Here is a 26,423-nt window from a genome sequence, read left to right as displayed (position 1 = left end):
AGTTCAAGGTTTATGGCTGACCGGTATATTTATATCAACGTGTCACCATATATGAGTGCCGATCAAGGATCAGGTCCCTCCTGCCTTGTTTTGTATTAGGATAGAACTAACTGCTCAGTACTCAAGCTATGAGACCCTGTGATTGTAGGAACTGCCATGGAAAACATTGCAGCTTTTTTCACTGGTTAAAGCATTCTCTCACCCTCAATGTTACAGCGTCTTGGAAGTTATTCTGGGCATTCAGAGTCACTATTTGTTCAGCATATTTTGTATGGCTTCCATCCATAGAGCTTTTCAAGCATACTTGGACATTGGTTTCTTCAGTGTAGCCAAACAGCTGAATCACCACCTTCTCAGACGCATCCAGTCGAAGGTATTTGGGAGCAGTGATCAGGTACCTTCGGAAATATGGGTAAAACAGGGTTATAGACAATATGTAATTCTCTGACCTAGGATGGTCCAGCAGTCTCTGTGGCCCCTGGTGCACATGTAGTGCTACAGCATGGTTTTGAACTCAACCTAATGATATTTCAGCAAGTCTCTCTTCTTTATGACAAATAAAGCAAACAAAACATATATCCTAAAAGAACCCTTTGAAAGATTTCACCATAAAAACAAAGACAAATCCAAATTATATTAGTATGTTTTTTATGTATGGGTATTGGGGAAATACAGATCCAGAGAAAATTAAGTGACCTCTGCAACTTTTCCTTTCCTTTCCAAAAAAGTAAAAAGGAAAGTTTTAAGTGAGGAACAGAAGGGTTAAAATTAAGAGACCACTGCAAATTGAACACTTCTGTTCCTCACTCAAAACCTTCCTTTTTTACTTTTTGTTCCAGTGGTCTCTTAATTCTTTCCGGAGCTGTATGTTATTTGAAATGGTGCACTTCTGATAGGCATCAAAAGCAAACAAGAGGTATACATGGGCCTGTTGACCTGTTGTCTGTTACCTTGACAGGTAAACTATACATTCATCTAAGAAGCTAGCTAAATGTCCAGCTATTAAATGTCTAGCTATACAGTGGGTATAGAAAATAATCACCCCCTTTAAAATAATCACACTTTGTTGCTTTGCAGCCTGAAATGAAGACAGACACAGTTTTTGTTTCATTCAGCTGTATTTACTCAGTGCAACTTATAACATCCAAGTGAAAGATATAACACCAACATGTCATGAAAAAATAAAAAAATAAAAAAACAATCACTGAGTTGGAAAAAGGATCACCCCCGTGTGTCAGTATTTTGTTGTACCACCTTTTGCTTTAATTACAGCCTTTAGTCTGTTGGGATATGTCTCTACTAACTTTGCAATATCTAGACGTTGCAATATTTGACCACTCTTCTTTGCAGAACTGCTCAAGTTCAGTTAAATTTGATGGTGACCGTTTGTGGACTGTTGTCTTCAAGTCAGTTTAAGTCCGGGCTCTGACTAGGCCATGCAAGGACATTCAACTTTTTCTCCTTCAACCACTGTGTGGTCAGTTTTGCTGTGTGCTTTGGGTCATTGTCTTGTTGGAAGGTAAATCTTCTTCCCATTGACAACTATCTGGCAGAGAACAGCAGATTTTCCTCAAGAATTTGACAGTATTTTGCCCCATCCATTTTTCCTTCTATCCTGACAGGTACTCCAGTCCCTGCTGCAGAGAAACAACCCCATAACATGATATTACCACCTCCATGCTTTACTGTTATTTGGATGGTGAGCTGTATTGGATTTTCGCCAGACATATCGTTTGGCGTCGAGGCCAAATAATTAAATTTTAGTCTCATCTGACCATAACACCTTTTTCCACGTGGCCTTAGAATCTTCAAGGTGCGTTTTGGCAAAGCTCAGTCGTGACTGCATGTGGACTTTCTTGAGGAGTGGCTTTTATCTTGCAACCATCCCATACAAGCCACATTTGTGGAGAATTTGTGATATTGTTGTCACATGCACACAATGACCACTCTTTGTCATGAATTCCTGCAACTGCTTCAGAGTTGCTATAGGCCTCTTGGTAGCCTTTGTGACCAGTTTCCTCCTGGCTCTTTCATCCAGTTTGGAGCGACGTCCTGACCCAAGGAGGGTCTGTGTTGTACCAAATACCTTCTATTTCTTAATAATAGACTTCACTGTGCTTCAAGGCACTGATATAGCCTTTGAAATGTTTTTGTATCCATCTCCTGACTTCTGCCTGTCCAGAACTTTATCCCGGAGATCTTTTGACAATGCCTTGCCACCCATGTTTGATTGTTGTCTTCAGTTGCACTACCAAGGACTGAAAGGCTTCAGGAAAAGCTTGTTTCTTGCTGAGCTAATCAAAATGACCACAGCTGATCACAGTTGAAAGTCAATTGGCTTTGTGTGCTATTGAGAAGGTGATTAACTACACCTGGTTGGGTTTACAAGTCTTTTTTTTTCTTCTGACAAGTTGGTATTATATCTTTCACTTGGATGTTATAAGTTGTAAATACAGCTGAATAAAACCAAAAATGTTTTGTCTGTTTTCATTTCAGGCTGTAAAGCAGCAAAATGTGATTATTATAAAGGGGGGTGATTCTTTTCTATAACCACTGTAAGTGTTTATTTGCTTAATTATAGCCGGCCAGCTGTTGGAAGTGACTATGGTGACCCAGGAAGGGGGTTTGAAGAGCAGCTATTTATGGGCCAGTCTAGATACCTAGTTGCCAGTAGACATATGTTTTTGGTAATTACCATTACTTTATAACACAAAAACAGACAAGCAATGTAATGATATTGCAATGCCATATTGGCGGTTCAAACCAAATGTTGTACCTAGCTAGTTGTTGTCTTTAGTTAGCCACCAAGGCTACCTACAGTTCTAAATACATAGCTTTTTGGTTATTCCCCTTGTACTGTAGGCGGTAGAAGGTGGCACATTTTTCTTCTTATATTTAGAAGACTCACTTATCTCCTTACATTAATTCTATTCAATCTTTCTGATAGACGACAGTCTATGTATGTGTACATTAAGCTGCCTTCTGCTCTTGCCCAACTGATTAAATGGCGAAAAACTCAAAGCTTCTCACAATTTGAATCCATTCTTATTGTAACAATGTACCCTAAATTAGGTTCAAAAGTGACCACAAAGACTGGACTTTAAATTTGCATCTGTTCTGGCATAGTCGTATATCATATGGACACACTATAGCTTTTAATGCTGACACAAAACTCTCTCTGGAGGTTGTTTTGAAGTCCCCCAAAATCTATTTTTTTTATGAAAATGGTGAAGGTCAAAAAAAGGCCTGGTACTCAGCTCCTTATTGTCTCTTTAATCAATTGGTAATGATGTCAATTCTTATTGATTGGATTTTAAATATATAAAGGATGAGGATAACTGGTGATCCAGAAATGTAACAATAATTGCTATCTTATGTATACCTGTGTATGATTTTAAACAGTACCCAAGAACAGTCTGAGATTTTTGAATAAATACTGCAACATGGGTTTCACTGAGGTATTTCTATCAGACGGGATCAAGTCACATTTTTGTGACTTGATCCTAAGCAAGTCTCAAGTCTTAACCTTAAAGTCTCAAATCAAGTCCCAAGGTATAATGAGCAAATCAAAGCAAGTTCCAAGTTCCTTAGTTTTTGGTTTCAAGTTAAGTCAATAGTTAAAAAAACTGTGTTATACGATGGAGATTATTCTTGAATGAGCTTAAAGGAACCTAACATTATTAAGTAGTTTGTATTCATGCATTTATATGTTGTCAATTGTGTTTATGTATTTGGATTTAAAAGATATGTTTTAATCGTAACATGTTAAAACAAAACGAAAATGTTGTCCAATTTGAAAAATAAATGCAAGGGAGAGCCATTGCATGCCAGTAAATTCAAGAATATTAACAGAAATACCTAGCTAAATAAATTAGGAAATGCCATGGGAATCTCACTGGTTAATTTTTCTGCATCAGTTTTTGATAGAAAGTTTCTAATTTTTGCAATGTTTCGAAGATGAAAAAAAGCAACTCTTGAGACATATTTTTTATATGTTCATCAAAGGAGAGGTCAGGGTCAAGGGTAACACCAAGGTTTTTTACAGTTTTTTGGGATACAACCATGCAGCCGTCGAGGTTCACAGTGAGATCTGCTAACAACGCTATTTGTTTCTTGGGTCCTAAAACGAGCATTTCTGTTTTCCTTGAGTTTAAGAGCAAGAAATGCTCTGTCATCCACTTCCTAATATCTGAAACGCATGCTTCCAAAGTAGCTAATTTAGGGGCTTCTCCATGCTTCATTGAAATATATAACTGTGTGTCATCAGCGTAACAGTGAAAGTTTACATTGTGATTTCGGATTACATCGCCCAGAGGGAGCATATATAGTGAGAACAATAATGGGCCCAGAACCGAGCCTTGAGGAACACCAAAGCATACCATAGACTTGTCAGAAGATATGCCATCCACACTAACAAACTGATATCTTTCAGATAAATACGATTTAAACCAGGCTAGAACATGTCCACATAGCCCAATATGGGTTTCCAGTCTCTCTAAGAGAAGGGAGTGATCAATAGTGTCAAAAGCAGCACTAAGATCAAGAAGCAACAGGACGGATGCGGAACCTTTGTCCGAGGCCATTAGAAGGTCATTTGTTACCTTCACGAGTGCAGTCTCAGTACTATGATGGGATCTGAAACCGGACTGGAGTATTTCATAAATGTTATTTGTCTTTAGGAAGGCATTCAGTTGTTGGAAAACACATTTTTCTAAGATTTTTGAGAGGAACGGGAGGTTCGATATTGGCCTATAATTGTTTAATATGTCGGGATCCAGATTAGATTTTAATATTTGTTCACCTCAATCAGGTTGTAGAAATAAGCTGATCGAGCAGACATGAGTGATTTTCGGTATTGTAGGGTACTGTCTATCCAGGCTAGTCTAAATACTTCCAACTTGGTGGAGCACCACTTTCGCTCCAATTTTCTGGAGGCTTGCTTAAGTGCTCTAGTATTGTCTGTGTACCAGGGAGTTTCTTGTTGCGTATTTCTTGTCTAATGTATTTCACAGTGTTGAGTTTAGATCCTCGATTTGATTGTTTACAGATTTATTCACTCTGTCGTTAATGAGCAAACTTGTAAGAATATCAAGGAATTTATTTGTAGCCCGAGAATTTATAGTACGGCTTTTGAAAGTCATTGTTTGCGGAGCAAGTGGATTTCTTGTTTTAACGGTAAATGTAATAAGACAGTGATCCGATAATCCAGAATTTTGGGGGGAAATTATTAGATCTACAATATCTATTTCTCGTGACAGGACTAAATCTAAAGTGTGATTGTGGCAATGTGTTGGACCTGAGACATGTTGGATAAAACCCATTGAGTCAATTATGGCTTCAAAGGCTTTTTGAAGAGGATCATTGGACTTTTCCATATGAATATTGAAATTGCCAAAATTAGAATACTATCTGCCATGACTACAAGGTTAGACAAGAATTCTGGAAACTCAGTGAGGAACATTGTGTATGGCCCGGGGGGCCTATAAATAGTAGCTATGTAAAACGATTTATCGGCCTGGTTAACTTTCATTAGTAAAACTTCAAAAGAATGAAACTCAGTGATATGTTTGAAAGTACATTTATATTTACTGTCATAAATATTAGTGACACCCCCTCCTTTTCGGGGTGCACGAGGGATGTGATCACTAGTATAACCAGGAGGAAAGGCCTCATTTAAGGCAGTACATTCATTAGGCTTTAGCCACGTTTCACATAAACCAATAACATCTAGTTTATGATCAGAGATTAATTCATTTACGGCAACTGCCTTTGGAGCAAGGGATCTAACATTTAGGAGTCCCATTTTGAGATGCGAGGTGATAAAGTCATTTTTATTTTTATATGTGACCGAGGCAGAGGAAGGCTTTATCTTAATAAGGTTGTTTATGTTAGCACTTCCTTGTTTAAATTTTTTCAGCCTAGAACGAATCACAGTGGCAATAGGTAAAGCTGTACTAATTACTCTGGCTATGCTATTGACAGACTCCACTATGCTAGCAGGCTGGCTAACAGCCTGCGGCCTGACCTGCACCCTATCTCATGTTAAGGCTATAGGAGTGAGACTCCTGTCAATGTTCCTAGATAAAAGAAGAGCACCACTCCAACTAGGATGGAGTCCGTCGCTCCTCAACAGATCAGGCCTGGCCCTATTTCTGGGAGAGTCCCAAAAAGAAAGCCAGTTATCTACAAACTCTACCTCCTGCGAAGGGCAGAACTCCGTTTTCAGCCAGCGATTGAGTTGCGCAGGTCTGCTGTAGAGCTCGTCACCACCCCTAGCTGGGAGGGGGCCAGAGACAATTACTCGATGCCGACACATCTTTCTAGCTAGTTTACACGCTGATGCTATGTTCTGCTTCGTAACCTCTGACTGTTTCATCCTAACGTCGTTGGTGCCAACGTGAATAACAATATCTCTGTACTCTCTATACTTGCCAGTTTTAGACTTCGCTAGCACCAACCACAGATTTACGGCTACGTCGGTGGCTTTGCCCCCCGGTAAACAGTGTACGATCGCCGGCTGATTCTTTAGTCTAATTCTGCGGGTAATGGAATCGCCAATGACTAAAGTTTTCAGTTTTTCAAGGCCAATCAACCCTGTGCGATGTGACAATCAACCCTGGGCTATGTGACAACCAACCTTGAGATGAGAGCAAGTGGGCAGAGTGTTAGACATCTTACAATCTGTCTATATAAGGACCCAGACTTTACTTTTCATGTCAGAGCAGAAATCTAGCCATGAAATCCAAAGAACATGAGGTAGAATTGTGTCAGGATCTGGGGAAAGTTTGCCAAAGCATTGAAAGTTCCCAGGAGCACTGCAAGCTTTGTCATTGTGAAATGGAAGATGTATGGAACCACCATCACTTTTCCTAGAGCTGTAGGAAACAGAAAGGGTTTGCAGAGATGGAAGAACCTGCCTGAAGGACAACCATCTCTGCAGCATTCTATCAATCAGGCCTTTATAGTTGAGTGGCTAAACAGAAGCTACTCCTGAGTAAAGGCATATGACATGCTGCCCACTATGAAGAAAAAGATTATCTGGTCTGATGAAACCAAAGTTTAGTAAGTAGGCTTGAATACCAAGCACAACATCAGGCAAAAACAAAGTACCGCGTTTTTTATTTTAGATGACACTTTTTTGTGCCAATTTTTCTGTTTGTGATTACAGGGTATTGTGTGTATTCTGATGACCCTTTTTCCCCATCCATTTTAAATTAAGCCTTAAACATAAGAAACTGGAGAAAGTGAAGGTGTCTGAATACTGCATTCTTTACAGTGCCTTGCAGATCCCTGATCTACAAACCCGATTCCAAAAAAGTTGGGACACTGTACAAATCGTGAGTAAAAAAGGAATGGAATAATTAGCAAATCTCATAAACTTATATTTAATTCACAACAGAATATAGATAACATATCGAATGTTGAAAGTGAGACATTTTGTAATGTCATGCCAAATATTGGCTCATTTTGGATTTCATGAGAGCTACACATTCCAAAAAAGTTGGGACAGGTAGCAATGTACAGATAAGGAACAGCTGGAGGACCAATTTGTAACTTATTATGTCCACTGGCAACATGATTGGGTATAAAAAGAGCCTCTCAGTGTGGCAGTGTCTCTCAGAAGTCAAGTTGGCCAGAGGATCACCAATTCCCCCAATGCTGCAGCGAAAAATAGTGGAGCAATATCAGAAAGGAGTTTCTCAGAGAAAAATTGCAAAGAGTTTGAAGTTATCATCATCAAGTTATTACAGTGCATTATATCCTCCAAAGATTCAGACAATCTGGAACAATCTCTGTGCGTAAGGGTTAAGGCCGTAAAACCATACTGGATGCCCGTGATCTTCGGGCCCTCAGACGGCACTGCATCACATACAGGAATTATACTGTAATGGAAATCACAACATGGGCTCAGGAATACTTCCAGAAAACATTGTCGGTGAACACAATCCACCGTGCCATTCGCCGTTGCCGGCTAAAACTATATAGGTCAAAAAATAAGCCGTATCTAAACAGGATCCAGAAGCGCAGACGTTTTCTCTGGGCCAAGGATCCTTTAAAAAGGACTGTGGCAAAGTGGAAAAGTGTTCTGTGGTTAGACAAATCAAAATTTGAAGTTCATTTTGGAAAACTGGGACGCCATGTCATCCTGACTAAAGAGGACAACCCAAGTTGTTATCAGCACTCAGTTCAGAAGCCTGCATCTCTGATGGTATGGGGTTGCATGAGTGTGTGTGGCATGGGCAGCCTACACATCTGGAAAGGCACCATCAATGCTGACAGTTATATCCAAGTTCTAGAACAACATATGCTCCAATCCAGACATCGTCTCTTTCAGGGAAGACCTTGCATTTTCCAACATGACAATGTCAGACCACATACTGCATCAATTACAATGTCATGGCTGCATTGAAGAAGGATCCGGGTACTGAAATGGTCAGCCTGCAGTCCAGATCTTTCACCCATAGAAAACATTTAGCGCATCATATGGAGGAAGGTGGACAAAGAAGACCTAAGACAGTTGAGCAACTAGAAGCCTTTATTAGACAAGAATGGGAAAATGTTCCTATTCATAAACTTGAGCAACTTGTCTCCTCAGTCCCCAGACGTTTGCAGTCTGTTATAAAAAGAAGAGGGGATGCCACACAATGGTAAACATGGCCTTTTTTGAGATGTGTTGATGCCATGAAATTTAAATTTAAACTTATTTTTGCCTTAAAGTGATACATTTTCTCAGTTTAAACATTTGATATGTCATCTATGTTGTATTCTGAATAAAATATTGAAATTTGAACTTCCACATCATTGCATTCTGTTTTTATTCACAATTGTACATTGTCCCAACTTTTTTGGAATCGGGTTTGTAATTTTGCTGAGTTGGTATTCTATTTTAAAACACTGACACTCACATTGTACAATGAATTTGCTTTTTATGGGACATTTTACAAGGAAAAACAAATATGAAATGTTGTTTGTGTACTGTAGGTATTCAACTCCAACGCATTAATATTTGGTATAACCACCATCTCCGGCAATAACAGCTTTAAGTCTACTGTGCCAAATACCCGTTTTCAATTCCTAATTATCCTAACACATTTGAAGAATGTTGCCAATTCTGGTGGAACTGGATTTGAACCCTTTTTATAGATTCAAATGTGTCAGCGAATGAACGTAACATATATATGTAATAAATAGAGTAAACAATTGCATTGCAAGTATCCAAGATATCCAAGAGCAAGGATGATAGAGGCTGAGGTAAGCTCTCTGTTATAACCAGAAACTGGATTTTGGGGATGTTTTATGAACATATGATTAAGATTATTATTTTTATGAGCCCACTACAATATTAGTGGACACGTTCCAATCCCTACCTTCCTCTGCATTATCTGATAGTGTCTGTAAAATCATCTACCAAGCCTACACAACCAATGCATTACATTTGGTTCTAGCACAAAGAAACAGAGAGACATGTGTTAACAGATCAGAAGCAACAAATGGTATTGAAATTACATTACATAACTTTACACACTCACCGGCCACTTCATTAGGTATATCTTTTCAACTGCTTGTTAACGCAAATATCTAATCAGCTGTAACAGCAACTCAATGCATTTCGGCATATATACATTGTCAAGACGATCTGCTGAATTTCAAACCAAGCCTCAGAAAGGGGAAGAAAGTTGATTTAAGTTATTTTGAACGTGGCATGGTTGCTGGTGCCAGATGGGCTAGTTTGAGAATTTCAGAAAGTGCTAAGGTTTATAAAGAATGGTCAGAAAAAGAGAAAATATCCAGTGAGCAGCAGTTCTCTGGGTGAAAATGCCTTTTTGCTTGGTGTTTATCTGTAAAGCAAGCACCATTTTTCTTGGATAATCATTTTAGGATTTATAGCCTTACATAAGATTTGCCACAACTGTGTTAAATTCAATTGTGCATTGCGGCCACATTGTTTGAGTTATCAACTTTTTTTACAGACTTTTAGAGATAATGGTCCACAGATCCTTCGCAGCAAACAGCATGCCAATCCATTCAACGGTCTCTGAGATGTCATTTAAGATGTCAAAATAACACAAAACACTGGTGAGATTTATAGCGCACACATAAGGTCATTCCATACTTGACTTCTGCTGTCCATTTTTGGCAGAGATGTTAACGGACATTATTTGTTTGGTAGCTGTCGGGTATTCCCATGTGGATTTATGGCCTAATATAGTCATAGACCCGCCGAGCTCAATTTTATTCACTAATTTCGGACATATTGTTTGAGATATCAACTTTCCTTATATAACTTTTAAAGATAATGGTTCAAAGGTCCTTCACACCAAACGGTATGCAAATCCGTTCAGCAGTCTCAGAGATTAACAAGTTTTTCCCCAAATTGAAAATGGAGGAATATCCAAGGGGTGAATTTGAAAGACCCCAGAGACCTATTTGGTCAGCATGAGAAGGGGCATGTATGGAACTTGGCTGCATGACTCTGTGACATTCGTTTTATGAGATATGTATGCTCAAACCTTCAACATTCGACTAAGTGCTACAGCGTCACCATGGGTTGTATAGGTATATTAATCGCAACAAGTATGCAAAGTTTATTGCAAATTGAGACACATATGGCTGAGTTACGGGCCTCTGAAAATGGGCCCAGAGAAAAACTATTATAATAATAATAATAAAATCAACAAAAACAATAGGGTACCGTACATACAGTACTTGGTCCCCTAATAAAATGTACAAACATAAGAGGGTTCCAGCACCTTCGTTGCTTGGCCCCCTAATAAAACGTACAAACATAAGAGGGTTCCAGCAACTTCGTTGCTTGGCCCCCTAATAAAACGTACAAACATAAGAGGGTTCCAGCAACTTCGTTGCTTGGCCCCCTAATAAGTTATAGTTAATTCCAGCAAGCAAATGAAAATGTAACACTAAACAAGTTATAAATAGTAATTTAAACAACTTAACAGCATAAAAATATACAACCCTGTTTCCAAAAAAGTTGGGACAGGCTCTTTTTATACCCAATCATGTTGCCAGTGGACATAATAAGTTGCAAATTGGTCCTCCAAAATGGAAATATAAACAGAATGCAATGATGCGCAAATAATTTAAACCCTATATTCAATAGAAAATAGTACCAAGACAACATATCAAATGTTGAAACTAAGAAATTTTATTGTTTCTTGAAAAACATATGCCCACTTTGAATTTGATGTCAGCAACACGTTTCAAAAAAGTTGGGACAGGGTACATGTTAATTACTGAATTGCATCTCCTCTTCTATTAACAACACTCTTCAAAAAAGTTAAAAAGGAAAGTTTTGAGTGAGGAACAGAAGTGTTCAATTTGCAGTGGTCTCTTAACCCTTCTGTTCCTCACTTAAAACCTTTTTTGGAAAGGAAAGAAAAAGGTGCAGTGGTCTCTTAATTTTTTCTGCAGCTGTATGGTTTATATATGGTTTCTTCTTTGCATGGTAGAGTTTTAACTTGTTCACAGACAATGGTTTTCGGCAGTGTTCCTGAGCCCATGCAGTGATTTCTGCTACAGAATCGTATCTGTCTTTAATGCAGTGCTGCCTGAGGGCCTGAAGATTATGGCCACCCAATATAGGCATTGTCCCTTGCATATACAGATTTCTCCAGATTATCTGAATCTTTTAATGATATTGTGTACCATTGAGGATGAGATCTCCAAACTTTATGCAATTTTACGTTGAGAAACGTTATTCGTAAATTGTTGCAATATTTGCCAGCGCAGTCTTTCACAGAGTGGTGAACCCATCCTCACTTCTGACAGACCCATCCTCCCTGAAATGATTTTTAATACCCAATCAAGTTATTGACCTGCTAGCAATTTACCTAATTAGTTGTGTGATATTTCACCAGGTTTAGTGTTTAAGCATTACACAACGTTTCTAGTCTTTTGTTGCCTCTGTCACTTTCACTTTCAAAACTACAGAAATTGGTCTCCTCAGTTCCCTAACATTTAAAGAGTGTTGTTAAAAGAAGAGGAGATGCCACACAGTAATTAACACGTACCCTGTCCCAACTTTTTTTGAATTGTGTTGCTGGCATCACATTCAAAGTGGGCATATATTTTTCAAGAAACATTAAAATGTCTCAGTTTCAAAATTTGATTTGTTGTCTTGGTACTATTTTCTACTGAATATAGAGTTTAAATTATTTGCGCATCATTGCCTTCTGTTTGAGGAACAGAAGGTGAGGAACAGAAGAGTTAAGAGACCATTGCAAATTGAACGCTTCTGTTCCTCACTCAAAACTTTCCTTTTTAACTTTTTTGCAAAGGAAAGAAAAAGGTGCAGTGGTCTCTTACTTTTTTCGGCAGCTATATGCTGCCATCCAGATTGTCTTTTTCAGGGAAGGCTTTGCTTAATTTAGCAAGACAATGCCAACCCACATTCTGAATGTATCACAACAGCATGGCTCTATAGTAAAAGAGCCTAGGTTCTAAACTGGCCTGCCTGCAGTCCAGTCCTGTCCCCTACTGAAAACGTATGGCACATTATGAAACAAAAAATACAACAAAGAAAACCCCAAACTGTTGAGCAGCTGAAATTCTACACCAAGAAAGAATGGGAATACACTTCACTTCGAAACTTCAGCAATTAGCCTCCTCAGTTCCAAAACACAGAGCATTGTTAAAAGATGACTTGATGCAACACAGTGGTAATCATGCCCTGGTCCCAACCTTTTTGAATTGTGTTGCTGGGTATGTGTTATTCCCAAAAAGATTAAATTGCTCAGTTTCAACATTTGATATGTTGTCTTTGTACTATTTTCAATTATATATCAAGATAAATTATTTGCAAATCATTGCATTCTGTTTTTTATTTTAATTTTATGCAGCATCCCAACTTTTTTGGAAACAGTGTTGTAATATCAATATTAATTGTAAAACTGAAAATATTAAAATATACACTAAAAACCGTAATATGATTAAAGATAAGCTAGAATAGTTAAGTGGTGAGTAAAAAGGCTTACTTTTCTGTTACCTTACAAACAACCATAGAAATAGTAAATGAAGTAAAACAAGATAACAATAAAACTATAATAGTAAATGATAATATTACACAAAATAACTAGAAATGACAAAAAAAATTATAAAATGTGCATAGCAAAAGAGAAACTGAATCTTCTAGCTGCAATTAGCGTGCACAATCAAGAATTCATAGCAGTCTATCAGCTTGCAATTAGAAGCTGTGTCTGAGCCTGTTGATGTGGGATATCATCTCTGATATTGATCCATCAAAAGGTAAGCAGATGAATAGCCTGTGGCTGGGATGTGTCTTTGATAATGCTGCATGCCTTTGTCACACACCGCTTTGTATAGATCCCCTGGAGTGAGTCAAGAAAGATATGTCCAAGGTGCAGGGAATTGTCTATGTAGAGGGCTGCAGTGGTAGGGCTGCAGTAGAGGTAGATATTCAGACCAGTTCCCCTTGGACTGAATGTCTGGCCCTTCTTCTCTAGCCTGCTGACACGGTCAGGTCCTCAACACAATATGTTCAGGTCTCCACATCTGACATGGCTTTTAGTTACCCCAGATTCTGCTCAGAGCCAAGGTGAAACTAAAGGAGAAAATATGTTGACAACATTAAAGATCCACAAATAATAAACAAAAATCAAGGCAAATTTGATTATCAGCCCAGTAACACTATTGTTAAAAAAAGTGTCTGTACATGCACTAATATCTAATGACTACAAGTAACATTTTAACTCACCCTAACTTTCTATGAATCTCTAAATGTAACATTTATTTGAACCTTAACCCTAAACCTTCTTTCTAACCTAACCTTAACCTTAATCTTAGCAAGCAGATACTTATCAACAGACGGTTTGTGGAATGTTTATTGATAGTATTACCATCTATTGAACATCTACTGATAGAAACTGGGACTCTCAAAATAAAGTTTAACCACACAATCAGTAATACATACACAATATGGTGAGGTCCAAAAGTATTTGGACAGTGACCCAATATTATTTTGGGTCTGTACTCCAGTACTTTAGACTTTAAATACTAACCAAGTTATTTTTACTGCAAGTTGTGTACATAGTCTCACTTTTTAAGTAACCGAAAGCATTTACATTGCATTCTTTTATATCTTTGCTAATTAGTTTGGATAGAGGAAATAGGTTATCACATTTGTTACATCTTGTGTTTGTATTTGTTTGTCCTTTGTTTCTCTCTATGTTACTCCATATCCAGGTGTCCATTGTTCCTGTTCATCTCTTGTGATTGGTTCCTTCCCTGGTCATTCATGGTCCATGGCCACTCCCCCTGATTACATGCACTTGTTGAAAGACAATCACACCACACTTCCCAGAGTTTAAAAAACAACTGTAGTTCTGTCTCTGTTACTGCCATCCAATTGTATTTATTGGTGTGTAACATCCTTGTTGTTTTATCTGTCTAACCCATTTGTGTTTATTTGTTCCTCATTAGTCATATGTGCCTTTTCATTGTTTATCCTGAGGTTTAAGAGGATTGCACATTTGAGTGCATATAGGAAAGCTGCCCACAATAGAGTAGCCTTATATTGTGACCAGCCTAAGGCACACCTGTGCAATAATCATGCTGTCTAATCAGCATTTTGATATGCCACACCTGTGAGGTGGATGGATCAGATGCTTTTATGTTATGATGTTTGGTGGTTTAGTGATTATGCCTACATAATAAAAATGTGAGAAAGTTTTTTAAAGTTTTTGCAACAATGCTTTATTTGGAATTGAACGTTTTTACTTTGAAATGTTGTGAAGTGCATTCAATTGTGGCTCGCTTCACACACCTCTGAAATAGAGGTCAGGAAATGTGTGGTATAACAGTATAATGGTATAGGCTACTCTTTGCAAACAGCGACAACTTCAGTGCAAATAAGACACAATGCCTTTGCATTCACAAAACTAGGTAGGATGAAAGCATAGTTGTCTTTTAATTCATCTTTGAATGCCCTATTTTTGCTGTCAACTTTCCTTAGACTCCTTGATAGTGCAATTTTGTGTATATAGCTAGCTTAAATGTTTAGCTCTGAACACAACATAATAGCGTAGCTTACCTCCAGCACGCAAACAATTCCCACATACGTGTGTCTTAGAAAGGCGGCCTGTGTTGCAAGTTGGTGAATGAAGACAATTGCTGGGTTAGGCCTATGTGTCAGTAGTACTGTATTAATTAATCCAGCACAAAACCCAGACACCGTTACCCAACTGTGGCTTTTTGTTTCTCACTGTCCTACAGGATTTAACCACAAGGTAACCACAGCTGACCAAGCAGTTACAAAAGACACTGTAAAAGTCTGTAACAGGCAATTCTAGTTGCATTTTTAGTCAATTAATTTCTCAAATTATGCTTTGACTATGTTCTGACCTGCCATTTAGTAGCTTAAAAAAAGTGGCCCAATGCCTAACTTACATTCCGACCCCTGGTCTATAGACTGCATTTTAGATCCACAATTACTTTTGAAATTATAGTTATTCAGTAGATTGTAACATCTGACAAGTGTTAAACATCGGTGATTTGTTCCAAATTCCGACTTCACAGCAGCCCAAAGCTCTATAATTATCTAACTAATATTCTAGTACACTGAATCAACTACACTGAATAAGCCCAGAATGTATTGTAATCCTAGCAATGCCTGTCAACAGACACTGTATTGTTGCAACCAGTATTGTCAGATATTGCAAGAGAAACAAGCAACTGGCGCTGTCAAAATAAGCCCAAAACAAACAACTTGGAGATGCAAACGAAGCCCCCAAAACCAACACCTTTGTACACACACACATACCACCTCCGTTGTTTTGCAAACGAAAGCGAATGTATTGAACGCACCTCTAGCCACTGAAGTGATGTTCGGGAAGTTCGACTCTTTCTACTGACTCGAATCAGGTCAAGTCGTTCGATTCTTTCGAGTCATTTCGTTCATTTTAGTCAGTAATGCCGGGGGCCAATGAATGCTTATCCTAATTCCGTCTCTTCTCTATTTATGCAAACGCTTGTTTTACTCTATGATTTATCTTTATCATTACAATCAAAAATCAAATACAACATTATTTACTGTAGGCTATGCGTCCAATTATCTGTTATAATCATGTATTTACAATGTTACTTTCTAGATCAACATTTCTTTGAGAACGTCAAACTAACAGCTGTTGGACAGAGAGTAGGCTACTGAGCTGGAAGCCAGCGGTCAGGGTAGAACTCGTCTGGCACCACAGTAAAGATTTAATATTCACACATTCGACTGCTCCCATGTACCGGTAAAACTGTCGTTTCGTCTGCCGACCTCCGAGTGCCGAGTGTCGGACAGAACTATATCAACGTGCCGGAAAAAGGACCACTTAGGGACCGGGGTATAAGTACAGTCCTCAGAACGATGGCTTTTTATGATATTTCAAAATTTCAGATTTTCATCTCATATCGCACCACTATAGGCTACATGACATTATCTAAGAGTCTCAACTTTGACTTTTAGCAAATAATTAGGTACAGAATTTTTCTTTTTGAAATAGCTTTTTGAAATTGTTAGATATTCATCCCAAATAGCATCCATATATTCCTCATTACATTCATAAATATTCTGTATGTCATTATTTGTGTAAAATCCAAGTTGAGACTCTTAGGTAATGTATTGAAGAATACATTACCTACATTATCTAAGAAAACACTATTTCAAAAGGAAACTTTAAGATATTACTAAAAGAAACTATATGGTTGATAATTTGTGATAAAAAAAACATTGAGGCAATTAGATAGTGTAATGGAGAATATAATGTTGTGATTACAGATGGATATCTCAAATTTGTATATACAGTGGGTAGAACAAGTATTTGATACACTTCCGATTTTGCTGGTTTTCCTACTTACAAAGCATGTAGAGGTCTGTAATTTTTATCATAGGTACACTTCAACTGTGAGAGACAGAATCTAAAACAAAAATCCAGAAAATCACATTGAATGAGTTTTAAATAATTAATTTGCATTTTATGGCATGACATAAGTATTTGATCACCTACCAACCAGTAAGAATTCCGTCTCTCACAGACCTAAGAAGCCCTCCTGTTTTCCACTCATTACCTGTATTAACTGCACCTGTTTGAACTCGTTACCTGTATAAAAGACACCTGTCCACACACTCAATCAAACAGACTCCAACCTCTCCACAATGGCCAAGACCAGAGAGCTGTGTAAGGACATCAGGGATAAAATTGTAGACCTGCACAAGGCTGGGATGGGCTACAGGACAATAGGCAAGCAGCTTGGTGAGAAGGCAACAACTGTTGGTGCAACTATTAGAAAATGGAAGAAGTTCAAGATGACGGTCAATCTCCCTCGGTCTGGGGCTCCATGCAAGATCTCATCTCGTGGGGCATCAATGATCATGAGGAAGGTGAGGTCAATGACCTGAAGAGAGCTGGGACCACAGTCTCAAAGAAAAACCATTAGTAACACACTACATCGTCATGGATTAAAATCCTGCAGCGCACGCAAGGTCCCCCTGCTCAAGCCAGCGCATGTCTAGGCCCGTCTGAAGTTTGCCAATGACCATCTGGATGATCCAGAGGAGGAATGGGAGAAGCTCATGTGGTCTGATGAGACAAAAAAAGAGCATTTTGGTCTAAACTCCACTCACCGTGTTTGGAGGAAGAAGAAGGATGAGTACAACCCCAAGAACACCATCCCAACCGTGAAGCATGGAGGTGGAAACATCATTCTTTGGGGATGCTTTTTTGCAAAGGGGACAGGACGACTGCACCGTATTGAGGGGAGGATGGATGGGGCTATGTATCGCGAGATCTTGGCCAACAACCTCCTTCCCTCAATAAGAGCATTGGGTCTTCCAGCATGATAACGACCCGAAACACACAGCCAGGGCAACTAAGGAGTGGCTCCGTAAGAAGCATCTCAAGGTCCTGGAATGGTCTAGCCAGTCTCCAGACCTGAACCCAATAGAAAATCTTTGGAGGGAGATGAAAGTCCGTATTGCCCAGCCACAGCCCCGAAACCTGAAGGATCTGGAGAAGGTCTGTATGGAGGAGTGGGCCAAAATCCCTGCTGCAGTGTGTGCAAACCTGGTCAAGAACTACAGGAAACGTATGATATCTGTAATTGCAAACAAAGGTTTCTGTACCAAATATTAAGTTCTGCTTTTCTGATGTATGAAATACTTATTCCATGCAATAAAATGCAAATTAATTACTTAAAAATCTTACAATGTGATTTTCTGGATTTTTCTTTTAGATTCCGTCACTCACAGTTGAAGAGTACCTATGATAAAACTGACAGACTTCTACATGCTTTGTAAGTGGGAAAACCTGCAAAATCGGCAGTGTATCAAATACTTGTTCTCGCCACTGTATAGATTTCAAGTAATAAGCTACAAACTGTATTATTAAAAGACTTCGTTCTGACGACTGCACTTGTACCCCAGTCGCTAACTAGTCAGTTTGCGGCACGTTGACCTAGACTGGCCTGGTACTCGGCGGTCGGCAGATCTAACACAGTTTTACCAGTACTTGGGAGTAGTCGAATGTGTGAACGTGAAACTTTAACTTAAGTTCAAAATGAACAAATCGTTTGCGAACTGCACATCACAAAACTGATCTAATTTTGGGAAGGGAAACCATCACAGCTAGTTGTAGCTGGTAGTACCCCAGAGGCCTAAACTACGAAGAAAGTTCAACATGCCCAGGATTTATTTTCGTTAGTTGGCTTCACTGAACCTAAAAACCACAGTCCCGCATAAGCGTTGTCACAAAGGTTGTTATCAATTTTTATCGTGGTAAAGATTTTTACGTTTTACGTTTGATATTTGACAGATATTCAGACATTCAAAGCTCAATAGCTCGCAAACAATTGAAGCTACAGGCCTCGGGTTAATCTTGCTATGAAAGAAAAAGGTTTGACTACACTGCACAGGTCTCATTTTCTCGATTCCGATCGTGGTTTTCAAACTGCGGGAGACATTTATGACGACATTACAGTCAGTCTACACATAACCAACAAACGTTGCAAGGGAACGTCAACAAATTGCATCGTCAACATTTTCAAAACTCTTTGACAACATCACCTAAAACCAGGGTTAAACTGTTCAAGAAGAAATGGAAATAAGATGCTCTTTCTAGATTGTTAAACTTTTTATGGATAATATAGATATTAATATATTGTCTATGAATAGTGCAGTTTAGAATTTCAATAGCTTCCTGATCACATGACCTAGATGTTTCCAAGCACTCTAAATAATGTTCAGAGAGATGGCTAACACATTGCACAGCCTTTGGTTTCCCAGTTAAGAACCTACACAATATAGGGAAGCATTTTAATATTCAAAAATTAAATAGCTCTCTCAACATGAGACTGAGACACATCATTTTGATGTTTGATTATTCCTTACATAGAGCAGCATGTTGCACACCCTTTATTTCCCCCAAATATGGATCCCTTTTTCTTTATGAATACACATATATGACAAATTTGCATTTAAATTCAATACCTCCCTAAACAAATGACTTGGATCTGTCAAAGCACTGTTATAATCTTCAGAGGGATGGTTCAGACATTGCACAGCCTTCGGTTTCCCAGTTAAGCACCTGCACAATGTTAGGGAAGCATTTCAATATTCAAACATTCTAAAGCTTTCTCAGAATGAGACTGAGACACATCATTTCAAATGCATCCATCCATCTTCTTTCGCTTATCCGGTGCCGGGTTGCGGGGGCAGCAGTCGTTCCCAGGCCAGACGGGAGACATATTCCCTCCAGCGTGTCCTAGGTCTTCCCCAGGGTCTCCTCCCGGTGGGACGGGCCCGGAACACCTTCCCGGGAAGGCGTCCAGGAGGCATCCGGAACAGATGCCCAAGCCACCTCAGCTGACCCCTCTCGATGTGGAGGAGCAGCGGCTCTACTCTGAGCTTCTCCCGGGTGACCGAGCTTCTCACCCTATCTCTAAGGGATCACCCAGCCACCCTGTGGAGAAAGCTCATTTCTGCCGCCTGTATCCGGGATCTTGTCCTTTTGGTCATGACCCAAAGCTCATGACCATAGGTGAGAGTAGGAAAGTAGATTGACTGGTAAATCGAGAGCTTCGCCTTGCGGCTCAGCTCTTTCTTCACCACGACAGACAGATACATCGACCGCATTACTGCAGAAGCTGCACCGATCCGTCTGTCAATCCCCCGTTCCATCCTTCCCTCACTTGTGAACAAGACCCCTAGATACTTAAACTCCTCCACTTGAGGCAGGCACTCTCCACCAACCTGAAGTGGGCAAGCCACCCTTTTCCGACTGAGGACCATGGCCTCGGATTTGGAGGTACTGATTTTCATCCCCAACGCTTCACACTCGGCTGCAAACCGTCCCAGTGCATGCTGAAGGACCTGGTTTGAAGGGGCCAACATGACAACATCATCCGCAAAGAGCAGAGACAAAATCGTGTGATCTCCAAACCTGACACCCTCCGGCCCCTGGCTGCGCCTAGAAATTCTGTCCATAAAACTTACGAACAGAACCGGCGACAAAGGCAGCCCTGCCGGAGTCCAACATGCACAGGGAACAAGTCTGACTTACTGCCGGCAATGCGGACCAAGCTCCTGCTTCGGTCGTACAGGGACCTGACAGCCCTTAGCAAAGGACCCAGGACCCAATATTCCCGAAGCACCCTCCACAGGATGCCGCGAGGGACACAGTCGAATGCCTTCTCCAAATCCACAAAACACATGTGGATTGGTTGGGCAAACACCCATGAACCCTCCAACACCCCGTAGAGGATATAGAGCTGGTCCACTGTTCCACGGCCCGGACGAAAACCACATTGTTCCTCCTGAATCCGAGGTTCTACTATCGGCCGTATTCTCCTCTCCAGTACCCTGGCATAGACTTTCCCGGGGAGGCTGAGAAGTGTGATCCCCCTGTAGTTGGAACACACCCTCCTGTCCCCCTTCTTAAAAAGAGGATCCACCACCCCGGGCTGCCATCCCAGAGGCACTGTCCCCGACCGCCACGCAATGTTGCACAGGCGTGTCAACCAAGACAGCCCCACAACATCCAGAGACTTGAGGTACTCAGGGTGGATCTCATCCACCCCCGGGGCCTTGCCATCGAGGAGTTTCTTGACCACCTCTGTGACTTCAGCACGGGTGATGGAAGAGTCCACCTCTGAGCCCTCATCCTCTGCTTCCTCAATGGAAGACGTGACGGCAGGATCGAGGAGATCCTTGAAGTACTCCTTCTACCGCCCAACAACATCCCCAGTTGAGGTTAACAGCTGCCCACCTCTACTGTAAACAGCATTGGTAGGGCACGGTTTCCCTCTCCTGAGGCGCCGGACGGTTATATCTCTATTCATAGACATTATGTTAATATCTATATTATACTTAAAATGTTTAGCAATCTAGAAAAAGCATCCTATTTCCATTTCTTCTTGAACAGTATAACATTGTTTTGAGGTTTATAGGTGATGTAGTCAAAGAGTTGTTGAGATTTGAAAATGTCAATGATGCACTTTGTTGACGCTCCCTTTGTGACGTGCTTTGGTTATGTGCAGACTGACTGTCACCATAAATGTCTCCCGCAGTTTGAAAACCACGGTCAGAATCGAAAAAACGAGGCCTGTGCGGTGTTGTCCAACTTTTTTCTTTAATAACGAGTTTGTAACTTAAAATGGTTGCGAGCTATCGAGCTGTGAATGTCTAAATATCTTTCACATAACGAACGCTAAACTAATTTTACCACGGTCCAATATGTTAAATCAACCTAGATTTTCCCAATAGCGACGAGCACGTTCACATAAAAGTGTTTGCTCCATATGATCAATCGCAAACAGGGACCAGTCTACCAGACCGCATATTTCTTTCAAGGGGAGCAAAAAATCATTTTAGAGAAATATAAAGAATATAGCTATATATAAAAGCAATACAGTTGCTGGCAAAAAATTGCAGACTGTGTAAATGCGTAATTATAAAGCTCATCAATATCAGTGTCCCATCATCAGGGCCGCCTTAATGCACAGGGTTACCGGGGCTTAAGCCCAAGGGCCTACGAAGACGAGGGGCCTATCATGAGCCAATACAAAATCACATTGTTTTGTAATTTGTCAAATTTTCTGTCCATCACTTGATATTGATATCCAATTTTTACGTGACCAATGATGCTACGTTACCATACGTTAGCATTAGGCCTTTTTCATGGTACCGTATAATGCTAGTGAGAAGTTGTGGCTAGCTAGGTCAAAATGTCAGAAAGGAAACATTTTGAGAGCAGTACTCAAAAACGAAAAATATTACGGCAAAAAGACAACAGTGAGAAGGAATTGTTTAAGCACATTAAAAGCTTACAGGATTATTTAAACCTGCTAAAAATGAAGAGGCGAGCTCGTTAATGAGCGGTGCAGCGAAAATATGTGGAGAGGACAACGAGCAGACAGGAGGACCGCTAACGTTACCGGGAGAAGCTGAAGAGGACGAGGACTGGATGAGCTTAGAGCCAACCGGAGATGGACAGACTGGATGCCCGTTACCTGTCTCACCAGGAGGACCAGGCAGCACGCGTCCAACCGAAGGGAATTACAGTGGGGGAGACAAGTGGGCAGGATCAGGATGGGACAAGTCGGATGACGACCCCAAAAGCACTGATCCGGGTCTCTGGGGCCAAAATAATACTGACGAACAGGTGCGTCTTTACTGGTCAAAAATGGGACCGGAACTGTGCCAGAACAGAGAAGCTGACCTCTCTGGTTCAGAACGCCAATACAAACACCAGAGAAGATTCTTCTCAAAGACACATTCCAAGCGCAAGCTTGGTAATGGGGAGTATCTGCCCAGGGAGTGGCTATGCTGCTCACCTTTCCAAGGTAGTGTGTTTTCCTTATTATTTGTTCATAATCAGTCTGTACTGTTGTGCTTTGTTGTTACAGAACCACATACACATAGAGTCCAGGTCTATGGTTTAGACTGTTTATCTATCTCCTTTTTACCACAATTCCACCTGAACATAGACATAGTGTCCGACATCACACATATATTCTACACTGACTTTTGTGTTTATGGTGAAGTAGGCTCAAGTGATTTGGTCATCTCATATAGGGACAAGTCACTGTTGTATCCCCCTAAAGAAACTAAGACATTTCGCGCTGTTTAGACAAGCGTGGATTTTACACACTTTATTATTTTTTGTGTGAGTTGGGGGGGCCTACAAAACCCTTTCAGTCCCGAGGCCTAATGGCAGGTTAAGGCGGGCCTGCCCATCATTAAGGTACAACTAGATCTGACTATAATTACAGTTGCGCTCCATAAAATGTATGTGTTGCTTAGATGAATTCTCATGGCATTTTCCCCCCGTTTTCTTTCAGTTGCAGCCCTGATTGTATGAATCGTCTTGGGAGCAAATAGCCTAAAAATATATATATATAATAAATGAAAAAGTGAAACATCAATGTCCATTTGAAAGGACTCCATAGTGGGGAGAAAGACAGTCCAACTGTGACACCTGTCCTGTGTGAATATTTATATATATGCTAAAAAGGAATTACCTTTGATTGTCCTGCTTACTGCTTTTTCTGAAAACCATTGATGTCCATGTAGGCAGTATACCAGCATGACCAAACAATGACAAAAGGATAGACAAAAACTTTGCTGGCTACAACCATCAGTAGCTACGTTATAGTAAGCCTAAAACAAAACTGTTAATATTGTGACTATTTCTGGTGGATTTTCAAAGTACGCATCCAGATCAAAAGGGGTTTCCACAATTCTCTCGACTTTTCACTTGACAAAAGTCAGTTATCGTCACCTATATTGATAGTTATTGTATCAGTGTCATTCACGAATGAAAGATAAAGAAAACATTTTGTGCCATGAAATAGCTTTGGCTGAGTAAAGTTCATATTCAGTCTCGCTATAAATTGCCCAATTCTATTCCAAGTAGTAAGTTAGATACTAGAAAGCATATTACTGGCTAATAAGCTGTTAAAACGGCCAGTGTCAAAAGCCATACATTTCATAGATGCTATTTGTGGTGGAGGTAAATTTAATAAGAAACATTAGTCAGTTTAACAAAATGCTTAATGGTGTCTAGCTAAATAGTCAAACTTGGCATGATGTCAATGTGTGACAAAATGATCTAATTTCAAGATGCGGTACTGAGACTGGGCAAACATATAGCACAATGGTTAAAGACACAGACCTGGGTTCGAATCCAGTGAGGGTAACAACATTTATCACTTTTAATTGCGGGTCGGCTGAACTAGGCTTGCCTGGTTCCTTTTCTGGTTCCTTTAACTGAACATTGATGCTATTGAATGACTTGTGATTAACAAAATCGCCTTCACTCTCATCCAGCAATGCTTTTATCGGAATATGGGTGCAGTCTATGGCACCGATCACTCTGGGAAACCCTATGAAAGGAGTATGCTGTGTTGAAGTGTATGAATGTATGCTTGTTATGTTTAAATAAAAAAATATCCGTACATAGGAAGTCACATTCATTCAAAGCGTAACAGTAATTAGCCAACTGGCTTACAGTACTGGGATGTGTATTCTGGTTGGGATGTCTATAAATGAAGGACAACCAGAAGTTTCTATGAGATTGAGTGAGATGAGCTCGAGTTTGTAAGAGCGAGTATTGAGTCTGTGACATCATGAACAATAGGCTATCTAATACTGCAATAAATAATTGAATTACTCTATTACTTGACGACCGGGTATGTGATAATTATTTCAACCACTATACAAAACTGAGGATTTCTAACAGCTGCATTTAATATACAACAGTACAGGGTCTACATTATTTATAGATGAAGTAGTCAACGTACGTTATTGTGTGCATGCTATTTCATAAAAGCGTTCATTGTGAATTGTGCGGCAGACCGTGTTTTTGCTTATATTCTCTGCATCATCCACAGCACAATAAAACTACCTGCAGCAAAAAATCATAAACGCTATGCATACAGTCTGTGGAACTGTAAGCACAAAACTTGGGTATGACAATCTTTATGAAGACATACACTACAGCTGTATTTACTATGATCACCACGGGTGTTAAAACCTGTAAAGCACCATTCATAGAATATGACACCCATAGAAAACCTTTCAGATTCATGATGCCATAGAAATGGTTGTCGTGTAAGTACATAAAGACAGTTCTAGGATGTTGGTCCTCGCGGGGATGGTGGAAGACAACTATTTTAGAGCCTGTCATTTGTTCAAACCGGCATAAGAAATATTGTTGTTGAGCGTTTGGACAGATATTTAAATTGAACTGCTGGAGCTCTGTATTTCACCCCGCTAAGTAACACAATCCTATAGTAATAGTAAAAACAGCAGTTCCAAAATAATCCAGGGGGTGGTAGTCTAAATTCCCCATTAACAGATGTTATACACCGATCAGCCATAACATTATGACCACCTGCCTAATATTGTGTAGGTCCCCATTTTGCCGCCAATACATCCCTGACCCGTCAAGGCATGGGCTCCACTAGACCTCTAAAGTTGTGCTGTGGAATCTGGCACCAAGATTTTAGCAGCAGATCCTTTAAGCCCTGTAAATTGCGAGGTGGAGCCTCCATGGTTCGGACCTGTTTGTCCAGCACATCCCACAGATGCTCGATTGGAATCCAATCTGGGGAATTTAGAAGCCAAATCAACACCTTGAACTAATTGTTGTGTTCCTCAAAACATTTCTGAACCATTTTTGCTTTGTGGCAGAGTGAATTATCCTGCTGAAAGAGGCAGGTGCCATCAGGGAATACCGTTCCCATCAAAGGGTGCACATGGTCTGCAAAAATGCTCAGGTAGGTGGTACCTGGAAAAGTAACATCCACATGAAAGGCAGGACCCAAGCTTTCCGAGCAGAACATTGCCCAAAGCATCACATTGCCTCCACCGACTTGCCTTCTTCCCATAGGCCAGGGGTCGGCAAGTAAGTTAGGTGGGCGGGCCAGAACATAGTCAAAGGATAATTTAAGAACTTAATTGATGAAAAATGCAAATAGAATTGCCTGTTACAGACTGTTACAGTGTCTTTTGTAACTGCTTAGTCAGCTGTGGTTACCTTGTGGTTAAATCCTGTAGGACAGTGAGAAACAAAAAGCCACAGTTGGGTGACGTATCTGGGTTTTGTGCCGGATTAATTAATACAGTACTACTGACACATAGGCCTAACCCAGCTATTGTCTTCATTCACCAACTTGCAACACAGACCGCCTTTCCAAGACACACATATGTGGGAAATGCGTAATGGATAAAAATAACAGAAGAAATAAAAGAGTACTGGAATAACACCATTAATAGCCTGTTTGAGTCATTCTTTTAACAACCTATGTTTTATTTCCTCTTTCCATATTGTGAATAATACGTGTGTATCATTTTAATTTTTCCTCTTTGTTACACATCAGAGCCTAACTCATTGTAATCATTATTTGAC

General features: G+C 39.9%; 1 protein-coding gene across 4 annotated transcripts in view; it reads right to left on the bottom strand.

Annotated features, from left to right (window-relative positions):
- The window catches only part of c5 (complement component 5), a 70,864-nt gene that overhangs the window by 25,688 nt on the left and 18,753 nt on the right, over positions 1 to 26,423 (bottom strand). For all 4 annotated transcript variants that reach the window (XM_010903912.4, XM_034296550.1, XM_034296549.1 and 1 more), the window contains one exon: positions 203 to 398. In XM_010903912.4, coding sequence (XP_010902214.2) covers positions 203 to 398 — 196 coding nt within the window. The remainder of the gene's footprint in view (positions 1 to 202; positions 399 to 26,423) is intronic.

Source organism: Esox lucius, chromosome 13 (assembly GCF_011004845.1).
Source record: "Esox lucius isolate fEsoLuc1 chromosome 13, fEsoLuc1.pri, whole genome shotgun sequence".
Classification (NCBI taxonomy): Eukaryota; Metazoa; Chordata; class Actinopteri; order Esociformes; family Esocidae; genus Esox; species Esox lucius.
The sequence above is the reverse complement of the archived record's forward strand: the minus strand, read 5'-3'. Positions and strand labels throughout refer to the sequence as shown.